We start from the raw sequence: 16,298 nt of genomic DNA, 5'->3' as shown, positions 1-16,298 counted from the left end.
TTGCGTCCATCTATCGAGTTTTTTTTTATCCTTTTGAGTCGCTTCTTCATCCTTCCTATCTCTGTCTTAGCGGGATCTGTATCCTCGTATTACTATACAGTGGGATTCACAATTTTATAGTTCAGATTTATTTTTAATCAGATCAAACTCAATCCGGTACCTATTTAGACGGTAGAAGTCCCCTTAAAATTTTGTATCTAGTTAAAAAAAATAGTATGAATTATCTCATTGTATATAACAATGATTCTGTAATAATCCAGAGGATACAAATTCGTCACAGCCTCTGTCATGGTTCATGGATGATGAATAAAAAAAGTAGCTATTAGATGCATGTGCTCTCCCGATTTCTTTATACAAAGTATTTTAAAAAGCAAATTTATCCTTTCTATTTTAAAAGTTATACATTCAAGAGTTCACACAACTGTCATAGTTGAAATGATATTATAACTACGATACATTCGAATCTAGCATGAACCTTAAAAAGGCCCTACAAAACTTGATCAGATTGCACACCTGACTTCACAGCATATAAAAAATAAAAAAAATAAAAAAAAAGGTAGGATTCATTATTTTGTGAGGAACAAAAGTTGCTTCACCTACTCAATTAAACCAAATGATGAAAGGGTTTAAGAAAAGAGATGTGTTGGCACTTGGCAGCTTGGCGCGGTCAGGTCAGGGGTTCTAAAAAACGCGCCCCTGATTAAAGTTTGAATCAGAGAGTATGACACTGTACTATCTGGTCCCTCAAAATTTTGAAAAGTAGCGCTGAAATGATAACGCAACATGTAAAAGCCCAACCCCAGCGCACTATTTTGAAAATTTGAAGCCGAATGCCAATAAATGACTCGTGATTTTGGAGCCAATATAATAATTAAGCTGATGGATACCAATAAGGCAATAAATGACTCGTGATTTTGGAGCGGATTAGTTCCCGGACTGAGCTGTACGCAGCTGTATATCCACGCCATATGTTTATTTATAATTTTAACAACTCTATTTTTAAATATAAGTTTAAATTTATAGCCAACATGTTTATTTGATAACTTTAATAATATGATTTTGTTATCAATATTGTCAGCGTTATAAATTGGATGTAAACAAATGTCATTCTTACTGATGATTTGTTAACATATCAGTAAATTTATCCTGTGGCAGTAATAATTATGATATTATCAACTCTCTTCTATTCTAATCCATACTAGATTTTTTTTTTTGTTGAAACACGTAGGTAATTGCATTGATAGAAAAAATTACAAAGTAGCTGTTATATAAGATTAGACAACGACTGTCTGTGAAAACATACAGCTAAACAAAACTAGAAACATAAAGGGATATGTGCATAATGTAGATACAAATTTGATTGTCCTTACTTGATTGGAGTGAAGAGAGCCTAGTAATGATTTTATCTATACGCATATCACAGACGAGAAGATACTAAATCGATCAAATCAGGACAGTCACTCATCAGCTGAGAAAGTACTGAATCAATTCAGACTAGGAACTAAATCAACTCCAGAACAGTCACCTCTAAACATAAAGAAAAAAAAAAGACAGAAAAAAGGCATGAAGCAGCACAAAACAACACACAAATATCAAACTAAAAACGAAAGGTATACCTACTGTACATAAATAGAAGACCACTCGCCCTTCCATCACCAAAAAAGATAAGGCACCGTGACTGATCCGTTACGTTAGTCCGACATCCATCAAAGAGGAGATATGAGCGACAAAGGTGGTCATGGTTATTTTTTCTTTTCCCAATTGCCTCATATCGCTTTTCTTATCTCGCCGCTTGGAGACCGCTTTTGTTAGAGCATCTTCAATCCAGCAATTGAAATTAATTGTTAAATAACAATTATGAAAATTTTAGAAATTAAGCAATCCACTCCTACATTAGTACAATCAACAAAACAATTGAGAATTAAACACTTGTCCAATAAGAATTAAACATTTGGCTAACTCATCTTTAGAAAATGATTTCTTATTAAGCAATTATTTCCAACAATTGCTAAATAAGCAATAGCCATACAACCCAACAATTACAAAAACAATTGACACATCAGCATAAGCAATTCATAAGCAATCAATGTTGGAGATGCTCTTAATTCATACTATTTTTTTTTATTTTTTGAGAAATTCATACTAGTTGAAACACTAACTGTATCATATAATTTAGAAATGACAGTTTTAGCTGGATCCGGCCGAATTTATCTGACATAACCTAATTCGGTCCGGTCTGACATCTATTGGTCCAGTTAGTTCCAGTCAAGGGTTAGGCCGACTTAGGTCTTAGGTGCATGTCAAGCTTGTCAAGAGTTGGCCTGATTATAAGCCTTTTCTTTTAACTTGCTTCTATGTATCTTCCCTGTTCATGTTTGCAAATGCTGTGTTTTTTCTTCTTCTTTTTTTTTTTTTTTTTTTTTTTTTTTTGATTGAAGCAAATATTTGCATTAACTCGAGAAAAATTACAAACTAGCTGTTACATAATATTAGACAACGAGTATCTTTGAAAGCAATAAGTTGTAAACAAATATACACACAAGGTATTTGTGACACAAATTTTATCATCCTTGCTTGATTGTAATTATGAGAACCTAGTGATTGTTTTCATTGTGCGTATATTTGTCTTGTTTCTTCTGGCATATTACACATGTGTTGAACCCTTCCTTGTACACGGTAGAGAAGGCACTGAATCATATCAAACTGGAAACTGAATCATTGGATCAGGACAACCACCGCTCAACAAAGTGTGCAAGCGAGAAAGCATTGAATCAAATCAAACCAGGAACTAAATCAACCAAACCAGAACAGTCACTTCTCAGAGGAAGAGTCGCCAAGATTAAAGCCAAAAAAGTTTATTAGAGCAAGAAGAGGAGAGAAGATACAGCATGTCACAAGCATGCAACCAACACAAAACAACAACAACAACAAACATATAACATAAGTAACTATATATACAACTCGTTTCACTTACTTTTTCATTGTCAAAGATAAAAAGAAGAGCACGGGAGAATAAAAAGCAAACCGCTTATCTTGAAGAGGCAAGATGGTGATCAAAGCGAAGAGTGATGGTTAGATCTACTAGACAGAAGCAGCGAAAATGGTAGTCAGATCTATTAGACAACACCAGCTCAAACAGATTAGATGGATAAACCGAGAATGAAGAGGAATTGGAGTCGGCGCCATCGCCTTCAGACCTTAAGCATCGACCTTGTGCTGTGTTTTTTCCGTTTGTTAAATGATTGGCAGCAATTTTTGTTTCATTATTAACTAATTGATCTTTGCATTAAGTTCAATATATTTGTTCTCAAGTGCCGCGCATTCTTTTCTTGATTTTGTTGTTTCATGTGCCAATTATTTGAGAATGTATTGTACTGTCCATGAATGCCTCTACAAACATCAAGATGAATTAAGATCTACAAAAGAAGAAAAATTATAAACATCAAGATGAAGCTTGTCAAGAGACCTTTGCGCATTTTGCAAAGGAATTGGAAGCGGGTTATAGTGTATTTTATTTTTTTAAATGAGGGGCAAACCATCAAAATTTATTAATTAAAAACCAGACATACCGTAACTAGGGTTGTCAATAATACCCCTTTAACCGTTTATATTATCCGTACCGTATTTGATAAGACGGGTATGAATGATTTTTTTTTTTGTTAACTTATTGAGTATGAGTAAGGATTTTTTTTTTTTGTTAACTAAACGGATAAGTTACGAGTCAAGGCTATTTCTTACCGTTACCATATAGTATCATTATATAAAATAAAGTTATATGATAATGTTTGAGCAATTATTAGTGATAATAAAATTTTATTACGTGATATTTTATATAATAATGTTTGAGCAATATTTAATAATGTATTTTTGTTATTTAGCGTATATTTTTTGTTATAAGAAAAATATTTTTTGTCACTTTTATTTTCACCGCTAATTTTTATGGCAATATTTGATTAACTGTTGAAATTTAAATTCAAAAAGTTTAAAGTTGTTTACTTCATCTTATTTCTTTTATTAATGTTTTATTTGACAATTTAAGTTAGGATTTAAATTAATTCATTGAATTTTTGTATACAGCAGTGAGTCTTACGATAAATTAAATGTGAAATAAATTATTTCAAAAAAGTAATTTAACGTTCTCCATGGTAATTCTATCTTATTCCGCCGTCTGTGGACGTGGCACGAAATGGAAACGGTTTGATGCATACTAGATCAAAACCGTTCAATTTGCATCAAAATACGCATAGACAGCTATAGGTTCGTGCAAATTAAATTCACACAGATCTTTATACGAATCTTAATGCGATGGAACGGCTCTTTGACTGTGGCATATACACGTAATCAGGCCGGCCAGTGAACAAGAACAACTGATACAGCTTTTTATAAAGTTGCTTGATTTATTAGTAGTAAAAACTGCAAGGGAACAAGTCCCTGTGGCGGTGGCGCTATGGTTGCCACAATCCACCCCCGCCTTCAACCTCTCCATTCCACTCCGAAACCGGCGTACTCCCGTCGCCTCCGTTGCGCACCCTTCTTCGCCCTCCGCTGCTTGCCCTCCTCCTCCGTCCCCTCTCCAGTCCCGTCGCCTACTTATTCCTTAGATAGACGCGGCGGCAAGATGGTGGCAGAGCTTGTTGGCGCATTCAATGACATAACAGAGCGCATGGGGTCCTTATCTAACACCTCTTCGTCTTCTCAACTACTCTTCAAGTCTCTCAAATTGTCAATTCCTTTACTTCAGGCGGCTGATTTCGCCCCTGACGGCCGGGACCGGCTGTCCCGGGCTCTGGCTGTTGCTACTCTCTTGGCTGATCTCCAGGTTTTTCCCTTTTCTTATTTCTTAATTTTTGGTGCTTAGAAACCGGTCCTTGCTGATTCTCGATCAAATTATCCTGAATTTGGATGTGTTAGTTTGGTTTTACTTACTGAGCTATTGTTGAGGGCTTAATTACATCCTTAGTTTGTTATTCCATCCTTTCATATTACTCATGGTTTGTTTCGCATGCTACAAGGTCCTGATTCATTTTTGTTGTATTCTGAAAAGTTCAGTGTAATAATTCAACGGTTTGGTAGCAATATATGGTTGTAGTCCCATAGACAATTATACAACTAGTTTATGGAGTACTGTCTCCAGTTTAGAGTGAGGCTATGGTAATATATGCATATTACGGATCCATCCGTGCTATGGATACATATCTCTATTTTTAGAGTTCAAACAGTCGATCTGAACTGTTAAACAAAAATCTTCATATCAAAATGTACATGTAGACCAAAATGCATTGTTACCGATTCGGTATTTTCAAAAGTATAAACCATGTGTTTTTAAAAAAAAAGTAAACCATGTCTTGTATAAAAAAATAGCAAACCTTTAACAATTTAAAGTACTGTTTGTTGAAAATGTGAACCAATTGCTAGTAATGTTAGAGAGAAAATATCCAGGACAGTTGTTAATTAGCAGGCCTAAGAAAAACCAAAACAAGGGTCACTGCTAGAGGTAGGGATGTCAATGGGCCAAGTTTGTGCCAAACCCTAGGTCCAGCCCTTCATCCCAAATGTTAGAACCGGCCTTGTCGTAGGCCTGAAAATTGAGGCCTGGCCTGTTGCATTCTCGATTGGGTCTGGCTTATTTTAGATTTTTCTTACAATTTTTTTAGATAGGTAGAAAGTCACTGCTTTTGGATGGTCTGAAATTTTCAGATCAAGTGATTTTGTACCTATCTAAAAATATAATAAAATGAATCTAAAAAATATAAAATTTGGTCCGCAAGTACATTTCCATATGAAGATCATGTTGAATGGTTCCGATCGACTGTTTGAACTTTAAAAATGAAGATAAGAGTCAATGGCGCTGGCCGTTGTGTAATATGCATATTACGATAGCCTCACTCTCTAATTTATCATTTCAGTACTGGTATATCAGGACTTGCATATTGTATGGGTCTAGCGCTCTCACTAACAGATGCAGGGCTTATAATAATTAAAGATGAGCTCCGTTTACATTCACCAGTGCAGTATTGAAAAGCCAGATAATTACAGAAAGAAAGAGTAGAAGAATTTTTACTTCTACTGGTATGTGCTGCAAATTTAACCACAGGACCTAGAACCTTAATTTTAAGAGGTCAAACATGCAATACTCGCAACATATGAAATATCCCTTTGCCCCTCTACCAAATTACCAGAATGCTCACACAAAGAGAAATATAGTACTGGGTGTAGTTCCACTTCCGGTGTATAGTTAAAAGGTAGTACTTTTGCACTCTCACACATTTTCTGATATGTATGAGATATTTTGAAGTTTTTGAAGGTGCACTACTAAATTTGATTGAATGGTGACAGATGGATGCAGAGGTAATATCGGCTGGGATACTGAGAGAAGCTCTAGAAGCGGGTTTGTTAAGCATGCATGATATAAAGACCTTTATTGGACCTGGGCCCGCTCAGCTCTTACATGAGAGTCTACGCATGAGGAACGCCCCAAAGAAGGTTGACGTCCTGGACGACGAAAGCGCAGCGGCTCTCAGGAAATTTTGCCTCACTTTCTATGACATCCGGGCCCTTGTTCTGGAACTGGCTCTGAAGCTCGACTTCATGCGAAATCTTGACTATTTGCCGAAATGCCATCAGATTGTTAAATCCCTCGAGGTCATCAAGATCTATGCTCCTCTCGCGTATGCTGTTGGGGCTGGCTCTCTCTCTCTAAAGTTGGAAGACCTCTCCTTCAGGTAATGTATCTATGCTTGTTAGGAGTATTATTTTTGTATATTGAAATAATTCCATGTAGTGCACTTATGAATCATCAAAAGTTTCCTGTATATGACAGAAATTATAATAGTCGTCAATTAATTTCATAATTTCCTGAAGAGTACCAAAGTTATCCCTCTCTCTACTTCTGTCTGGTGTTGGAGATTATAAAGGAAAAATGTGACAAAATAATGGTTCATTGGATGACACTGGAGTATTTGGTTTTGTTTGGTTTACAAAATGTTGGGGGAAAAAAATGTAGAAAACTAGAAATGAATATTTGGACATGTTTTTGGGAAAAGTTGGATTGTTTAGGAACTTTTCCGTACAGAAAAGGTGTGAGAGATGAAAACCAAGCTCTTGGCATCAGTCTTCCTTGGTAAAAGTTATGTTATATATTACAAACTATTAGTATATAAAAAGTTTTAAAAATAGGTGAAACAAGGAAATATAGTCTATTTAAAGGACAAAATAAATTTGATTTCCCCAACTTTTACGTTGTTTTTCAAAAAGCTTTGCTTGAAGTTTGACTGTCGCTATATATAAACAATAAACATGTATTTTCAAGTTGAGTGAAAGAAATGTAAATTAATAAATAAAGAACTATCAAATTAATAAACAAAAGTAATAAGCAAGAAATTAGGTCTTCTTAAAGGGTAAAATAAATAGTACAAAAGATAAAACATATACTAAATTTAATCGAAAGTAATATGGCTCAAATTAAAATTAAGAATAGAGAGTTGAAATAAAAATCAATTTATCTTTTGTTAAAAAGCTCTCAAACAACAATATCTGCAGGTTTACTACTTTTTTTCCAAAGTTATGTTCAAAATTACATTGTGCATTCATACAACTTTGCAAGATTTCCTATTTATGGAATGGCCATTGCGCAAACTCAACTCCTACAGAGTTGTAATCCCAAACTTGAAATGTCCCAAGCATCCAAATAATACTGTCTACTTTTTGTGTGATATGCATAATTTGGTATTAATACTGGCAGAAGTGTGAGCGAAGGTTTTAATTTGTTGTTTATCAACTAACAATTATTTATGTTCAAGTGTGCATGTACATGGCTTAAGGCTTTCTATTTGTTGGTACTGTTTGTTTAAATTGTTTTGCTTGGCAAATTATTTCAAGGTACTTGTTTCCATTCTCCTATGGCTTTGTCGACACATGGCTGGGAAGCCGCGAAAAGGAGAGTAAAAGGCTGCTTGAGTCATACAAGGAAGAGCTGGTGCGTGCATTGAATGCAGACGAGGAGTTGCAGAATATGGTAAATGGCATATCAATTGAAAGTCGGTACAAGAGTCGCTTCAGTACCATGAAGAAGCTGCTAAAAGATGGCCGAAAACCAGAAGAGGTGAACGACATACTAGGTCTGAGAGTGATACTGGACACGAGCTCTGACAAGTGGGCAGCACAGGCATGCTACCGGACCCACGACGTGATTCGGAGCATATGGAGAGAGGTAGCGGAGAGGACAAAGGATTACATAACGAAACCAAAGAGGAATGGGTACCGGAGTTTGCATGTGGCGGTGGATGTTGGAGAAGGGGCTGGGGGAGTATCTAGGCCATTGATGGAGGTTCAGATCCGGACAGCTGAGATGCATATCATGGCCATTGGCGGGGCCGCAGCTCACTCCATGTACAAGGGGGGCCTCACAGACCCTGAGGAGGCGAAGCGATTGAAAGCAATAATGGTGGCAGCAGCTGAGGTGGCAGCTGTGCGGCTGAGGGAGCTAGGGATGGGTTGCGGAGAGAGGAAGGGAATGTTTTGCCTGCTTGACAAAAACAGGGATGGCAGGATAAGCATAGAGGAGCTTACGGAGGTGATTCACGATCTGGGTGCGGATAGCGAGGATGCAAAAGAGCTCATGTGCCTCCTTGATGCAAACTGCGATGGCTTTCTCAGCTCTGAAGAGTTTGATATATTTCAACAACAGGTGCACATGCATTCCATTTTTTTCTTCTACTTATATTCTCTTTCTTTCTCTCTCTTGACTCCTTTTTGTCTTCTTTTATTTGGGAAAAAAAATGTTAGGTGGAAATAATGAGAAGCATGGAGGATAGAGATGACAAGTACCGCAGCATTTTGAAAGAAAAACTTGAGACAATTGACAGCGCGGGCCTCATTCAAGTCTACCGAAATGAGCTTGACAATAAGCTTGTAATGTCATAGGTGATATGTTTCAAGTTTGCTATTCAATATGTATATATTATCCCTGCACCATGGCTGCTTATTTTGTTGACAGAAATGTATATTCTTTTAACAAGTCATGCATAAATTTGAGAGCTATCCTTCAGGTGCAGTCCAAATAGTATTCAAAAGTTTAAAGGGGCAAAAAAGGAACAAACCAGATAAGCTGGTTCATTGAGCATTAATTTGAGTCTACTCACTGATTTTGGCTGAGGTTCGATGAGGTGACAAGCACAGGAACCGACTAAGGCTTAACTCCAGACTTGAAGTTACTGGCACAGTTTAGAATTCCTAATTCTACTTTATTTATGTTTGGTATATTTGTCAAGTGTCTTGAAATTAAGTCCTATTGAATTCACTTGCTAAGAATATTTGAATGATTGATAATTGATACAAAAAGAGAGTAGCTGGTTAAGAGTTTTTAATAAACAAGGAAACTGATACTAAGGAGCTAGATGCTAAAAGCATGAATATATGTTCTTTCTAATTAATTAATCAACCTCCTATTACTAATTATTGGGTAATAGTATCCCAGTTCATTTTGCTTTTAGCCTACATTCTATAGCCTAAAATTCAATATCTTCAACAAATTTTCTGACCTCACAGCAAAAACTAAAAACCTTCATTGAAACTTGACCTATGCAAAATACTAAGAACAATCTCCGATTTGAGTCTCCAAAGCTGATTTTAATGATACAGCGCAGTGTGCGACCCGGATTGTGGCCACAAAGTTGGCACCTCAAGTGTGGTGTAAGAAGAGCTTATCTGCATTGAGAAACCAAACAGTAAGCGTCCAAAGAAATGTCTTCCATCAGGCAAGCCAATGAACTGTTTCTTTTAGTACTAAGTGTTGGGGCTTGTAGCCTTATCTCCCACTGTTAGATTTCTTGAATTAAAAAAAATGAATGAGATCCTGTTTTGAAATGCTTACAAGTTTGGGTTTCATGTCTGATCCAGACATTTGTAACCAGTAAATTACACAGTTTTATATTGAAAATAACTTGACAAACTAAATGAATAATATATATGTCCTTTTAACCGGACAAGTAGTGGAAATGGACTGCAACCTTGGACATGAAACTTTTGTTACTCTTTCCAAGATTCATTTTCAATTGTGTATGTTGGTTTATGACGATTGAAAGTTCCGACTGTCTGACGAGTTCTTTTTAATGAGAACAAAAGATGGGATCCATTTCGTGTTTCTTTTGTGTCACGAATCAACCTATCTGGAACTGCTGCTTTATCTATGAAGATATTTCAGTCAATTCACTGGAAAGAGGCGCTGTTTCCGAAACAGTGATTTACAAACTCGAGAGCCCAGCTGCACTAATTAGTTCTCTATGTTGTACTGGCTAAGTGAAATGTCAGAGGAAAAAAAGGAGCAAGTCTGTAGAGCCTGCCCTTCCTCATAGCTTGAATACACTACAGCTGCAGTTGAAGATCCCAATTATCAGCATCATTGATACAACACAGGGTAATAACAGTAGCTCCACAACTGCAACGATCCAAGGGGATAACTTATTTCTTTCTGACAGAAAGGTTAAAGTGAATTAAATAATAGGAAGCATTTTCACTTTAAAAACTTCCCAAGTATGAATTTTGTATTGTCGGTAAGTAGCTCATATGAATTTTATATTGTAGGTAAGTAGTTCATAATACAGTGGGTGACTGGAATCTATAACTATTTCATTAAGAGAAATAGGACAATCTGCATTTATGTGAAATGAATTAATCTATCAGGTCCACCTTGATTGCTAAGCTGCATTGTTCTCCCTGTCACTAATCGAATTCATGTTCTCAGTTAGGTCTCATTGCAACAATGCAACTTCCCTCTTTTCTGGCATTTAACGATGCTAAAAATATTCAGTTTCTTATGACATACTTTCCATCGAAAGAAAGATTATTTGAAATTAAATATTGTTGTTGACCTTTCTTTCTTCCCAGCCCATGCGAACTCGAGAACAGTTTAATTTGCTCAAATGAAAATAAGAACATATCGATTTTCCTATTTCCATCAGAATTTCACAAACTCATAAAGTTAGCCTCAAGAAAATTATGACCTCCACAAACAAAATACGAACTAGTACAATCTTCACCATTGGTACAATACAATTTTGTTCCCTTTCAGAGAAAGACGCAAACACTGAAAATACTGAACCCACCATAAAGATGTCACACAAGTAGATTATTATATAAGATTGCAAGATCAGAATGAACCGCAATATTACACCATACTAGTAAAGAATAACAACAGCCCTTTTGACCGACCATCAGGGGCCCCTCAAAAAGTATCACTACCCAATATCAACACAACTACCATACCAAAACAAAGAAGATCCTACAACACTACACTGGAGAAATATGGAACTATAGTTTTCGAAAAAGTTTCAACTGTTATTTGGAATAACAGAAAAGCTACAAGACCCCTCTTACCGACCAAGTACCATCATACCATCGAACACCCTCCCACTACTTAATGACACCCCTCAACACCATACTAATACCATAACCAAAAAAATAAAATAAGGCACTTCGACACGAAAAGCAACAGCACACCAAATGACATAGCTTAATCAACTTCCTCAATCTTGGGACCAGCACCACTGGGGCCACCACCTGAAGCTGGCCCATCCTCATCCATATCTGCACCAGGTGCACCACCCTGGTACATCTTAGCAATAATCGGATTGCATACGCTCTCTAGCTCCTTCATCTTGTCTTCAAACTCCTCTGTCTCAGCCAGCTGGTTGCCATCAAGCCAACTGATCGCCTCATCAATTGCTTCCTCGATCTTCTTTTTGTCATCAGCTGGTAGCTTTGAAGAGATCTTGTCATCTCTGATTGTGTTCCTCATATTGTACGCATAGTTTTCAAGAGCATTCTTCGCCTCAACCTTCTTCTTGAGCTCTTCATCCTCTGCCTTGTACTTCTCAGCCTCTTGAACCATCTTCTCAATCTCCTCCTTGCTGAGTCGACCCTTATCATTGGTGATTGTGATCTTGTTCTTCTGGCCGGTGGTCTTATCCTCAGCCGATACATTCAAAATACCATTGGCATCAATATCAAAGCACACAGTGATTTGGGGCACACCTCTCGGTGCCGGAGGTATGCCGGACAACTCAAATTTGCCGAGAAGGTTGTTGTCCTTGGTGCGGGCCCTTTCACCTTCATAGACCTGGATCAGTACACCGGGCTGGTTGTCCGAGTAGGTGGAGAACACCTGCTCCTTCTTGGTGGGAATGGTGGTATTTCGGGGAATCAAAACGGTCATGACACCGCCGGCTGTCTCAAGACCAAGTGACAATGGGGTGACATCAAGGAGCAGCAAGTCCTGGACTTTCTCATTACCTTCGCCACTCAAAATGGCAGCCTGAACAGCAGCACCATATGCCACAGCCTCATCAGGGTTGATGCTCTTGCAGAGCTCCTTGCCGTTAAAGAAATCTTGAAGCAGCTGTTGCACTTTTGGGATTCTAGTAGACCCACCAACAAGCACAACATCATCAACATTGCTCTTGTCCATCTTGGCATCTCTCAAGCACTTCTCAACTGGCTCCATGCACTTTCGGAAAAGATCCATGTTGAGTTCCTCAAACCGTGCCCGAGTAATTGTGGAATAGAAGTCGATCCCCTCATACAAAGAATCAATCTCAATGGTGGTCTGGGCAGTGGAAGAAAGGGTTCTTTTAGCTCGCTCACAAGCTGTTCTGAGACGCCTGAGAGCCCTGGGATTACCAGTGATATCCTTCTTGTTTTTGCGCTTGAACTCCTGCACAAAGTGGTTCACCATTCTGTTGTCGAAATCCTCACCTCCTAGGTGAGTATCACCGGCTGTGGCCTTCACCTCAAAGATTCCCTCCTCTATGGTGAGGAGAGACACATCAAAGGTTCCACCGCCAAGGTCAAAAATCAGAACATTTTTCTCCCCTGAGCTGGCAGCTTTTTTGTCAAGGCCATATGCAATGGCTGCTGCAGTCGGCTCATTTATAATACGCATTACATTGAGGCCAGCAATTACACCGGCATCCTTTGTAGCTTGGCGTTGGGAGTCGTTGAAGTAGGCAGGAACAGTCACGACTGCATTTTTTATTGTGGAGCCAAGATAGGCCTCGGCAATCTCCTTCATTTTGATAAGGACCATAGAGGAGATTTCTTCAGCTGAAAACTGCTTCTCTTCACCTTTGTATTGGACCACGATCATGGGCTTGTCCCCTGGACCGGGGATCACCTTGAATGGCCAGTGCCTCATGTCACTCTGGACTGACGGGTCAGAGAACCGACGCCCTATCAGACGCTTTGCATCTGCAATTTTTACAAAACAAAGCAGCAGGTAAGTTAGAATATCTCTCTAGTCTATAGATTCATTGTCTTGGTATGGTATCAAGACTGAAGCGAGGATCTACTAACTAATCAAGTGCAAAACAAAAACAACAGCACTGTTATTAGAATTCAGAAAATATTTTTGAAACAACATGTTCACATAAATCCCAAGTATTTTGAAACAACAAGTTACCACGTCAGTTTTTATCATGCCTTAAATTTTGTTTTGAGGAAATCATCATACAAAATCAACTGGTCGTTTACTAAACTAGATTTGTTTCCAAATTATTGCTTCACAGCAATTATTTCCCCAAAATAACTGAGGCTTAGCTCTGGTTCACATTTTTATAGAAATTACGAATTTTCCCCATTAAACTCTATCCGGAAAACAATAGTGCAGCAATTTGGTAAACTCTTAATTGGGACAGAAATTAATTTAGCTTGATAGTACCAGAAAATTATAAACTTGGCTTCCTATATTTATTCTTAACATGCAGAGACTACAACAACAACAACAACAACAAAAAATGTTACTAGGGGTTTAGATGCAATCCGCACATTTCACAGCAAAAAAAAACGCATCTACATATGCAAGCTAGTAAATAAAAACATACAGGGCACAATTTTATAAAGAGAAGGGAAGTAGTAGACAAACATGATTTCGAAAATTGAACTTACCGAAAACAGTGTTAGTAGGGTTCATGGCGACCTGATTCTTCGCTGCATCTCCGATCAGCCTCTCCGTGTCTGTAAAGGCCACGTACGACGGAGTAGTACGGTTCCCTTGGTCATTAGCGATGATTTCGACCCGATCATGTTGCCACACACCAACGCACGAATAAGTGGTACCGAGATCAATTCCGATGGCCGGACCTTCACCTTTTCCCGCCATTATCGATCAAAACTAACAGATCAGGACAGATGTATGAAATTTCAGTGAGAGAACTAACAATAGAGAGAGGTTTTTGATAACTCTTTTCGAAGCTTTCTTTTCAAATCTGAGAACGTGAGACCGGGGTCGAGAGGCTTTTATGGGCTTGTTTAATTCCAGAAAGTTCGAAATAGCAAGATCTGAACCGTCCAATGGAGACAATGGGGCCAATGGTCGGTGGGGGATGATTCGCGCGAGATCGAGCTAGTTCTGGATGTATCGAGAGCCATCATTGGGGCCTATTGTTTGATTCGAGAATGTTCGATTTGGAGAGATCTTCACCGTTCAATTATGAGAATCAGCGGTGAGAGATGGTTCTCGAGAGATCCAGCAAGTTCTAAAACTATCTACCGAAGCTAGTGGGGATTCAAAGTTGGAGAGGACCAGCCCATCTTTAATATGCGTGCTAAAGCAGAGCGGATGGTCTTGATCTAGACTCAAAATTTGAGTCAACTCGGGTGATTGGAATTCGAATTCGTATCCTCTGAGATATCTCAAACTTTGCGTGACTTTATGGAAAATCCCAACCGTTTAAATACATTCTGCACGAATCTCAAAGCACACATAATACTGACTCCTACATCACTCCCGAATAGGCACCGGACACATCGATCACGCAAAAGTTGAGATATCTCAGAGGATAGCACTCTTGGAATTCCGGGGGCAGCGGTGCGAATCCGAATCCTCTCAAGTATCTGACTGAAAACAATTAGCAATGGACGGTCCAGATTAATTCCATCCGGATCAAACTCAATCCATTACCTGTGAAAACTATAGGGTCCGTTTTGAGATTCGTGCCAGATTAAAAGAACGATCCAGATTTAATAAATGTACCTCAGGTACCTGAGAGGATCTGAATTCCGTGGGTGCTGTGATATTCAAACTAAAAAAATTGTTATAAAAACACGGTGAAATTCATTTCTTTATTTAATAAACAACTTCATTCCTCATCTATTTTTTATTGTTTGATTTATTTTTCTTCTTAGATCAACAAGTTTCGAATAATTCTTTTAAAAAAACAACAATTCACAAAAAAAATATTCAGACGTCCGCATTTTCTTTTAGTATAAGAGAAAATTTGAAACTTCATTCGAATATTCTTTAGCATGGTTTTCCGTCAAACTAGTAATAATTAATGGATTCGAACCACCAACTAGAGTAAAAATTTTATTTTTCTTCTTTGATATAAATTAAAGGAAATTCTAAACAAAATATAATGTTATTTGGTTGTGAAAAGACTTCTAATTTTTCAAATGGCTTGAGTTTGTTCCTTCTAGTCATACTTTCATGGCTGAAATAAAGTAGTTACTACATTTGGTTAAATAGAAAATTTAATATATATTTAATGCAAGAATCAAACAATTAATGAGTTGGTTCGTTGTAGAAATCATAAATTAATATAAGAGTGTATTTTTTTTGTAAATCTCGAAAGGATAATAATTTATATAATATCAAAAATAAGAAAATCACATAATTATTTTCTATTCTATAAACTTTAATAACATATTTATAAAATTTTGGTCGGCAATGTACAATTTTTTTGAAAAAAAAAATATATTGACTGAGACAGAATCTGTAACAAACAAAATGACAAATGAGGTCTACTTAATTTATAAAACCCCTTGTTTCGAATATTTCAGTTATTATCAGATAACCAAAAACACATTTTCTTTCTTTCAAGGAAATTGCATATTTTAAAAAACAGAAAAATATCATGCACTTAGAAATTATTAGTGAATATTATGCATATCATTAATTTTTTCTGGCCCAAAAATGAAAAGAATATACATTCAATATTGAACTAATTTTTCTAGCATGAACAGTAAACATTCTTTAAAAAATAATCAATTAAAAAGATCAGGCCAGGTTCACTGGTACTGAGGTTTGTTTTTTTGGGTTTCAGTTTTATTCATTTTTTTATTTCTATTGGCCGGTATTTATCTTTCTATTGCAGTGTTTTATAATTAACTTATTTAGCTCTATAAAATAAAGGGGGAATTTCATGTATATCCCTCAAAAACTTTGAAATTACGTATTTACCCCTCTAAAATTCATAATATCATATTTACCCTTCTAAATTTTCAAAACTCACAAATTTACCCAATTA

At 37.1% G+C, this 16,298-nt stretch overlaps 2 protein-coding genes across 2 annotated transcripts; one reads left to right on the top strand and one right to left on the bottom strand.

The window, feature by feature from the left end:
* Positions 1–4,383: 4,383 nt before the first annotated feature.
* CRSH (Ca2+-activated RelA/spot-like protein) lies at positions 4,384–9,039 on the top strand. The gene is made up of 4 exons (XM_078323519.1): positions 4,384–4,819; positions 6,337–6,722; positions 7,879–8,686; positions 8,785–9,039. The coding sequence occupies exons 1-4, from the start codon at positions 4,448–4,450 to the stop codon at positions 8,920–8,922; spliced, it is 1,704 nt and encodes a 567-aa protein (XP_078179645.1). The 5' UTR covers positions 4,384–4,447; the 3' UTR covers positions 8,923–9,039.
* A 2,246-nt stretch (positions 9,040–11,285) lies between these two features.
* On the bottom strand, positions 11,286–14,407 carry LOC144573767 (heat shock cognate 70 kDa protein). The gene is made up of 2 exons (XM_078323517.1): positions 13,939–14,407; positions 11,286–13,242 (listed from the first exon to the last, which is right to left on the bottom strand). The coding sequence occupies exons 1-2, from the start codon at positions 14,150–14,152 to the stop codon at positions 11,510–11,512; spliced, it is 1,947 nt and encodes a 648-aa protein (XP_078179643.1). The 5' UTR covers positions 14,153–14,407; the 3' UTR covers positions 11,286–11,509.
* Positions 14,408–16,298: the final 1,891 nt, after the last annotated feature.

This window comes from Carex rostrata, chromosome 2 (assembly GCF_964058835.1).
Source record: "Carex rostrata chromosome 2, lpCarRost1.2, whole genome shotgun sequence".
NCBI classification, from domain to species: Eukaryota; Viridiplantae; Streptophyta; class Magnoliopsida; order Poales; family Cyperaceae; genus Carex; species Carex rostrata.
This window is presented reverse-complemented; position numbering and strand designations above follow the sequence as displayed.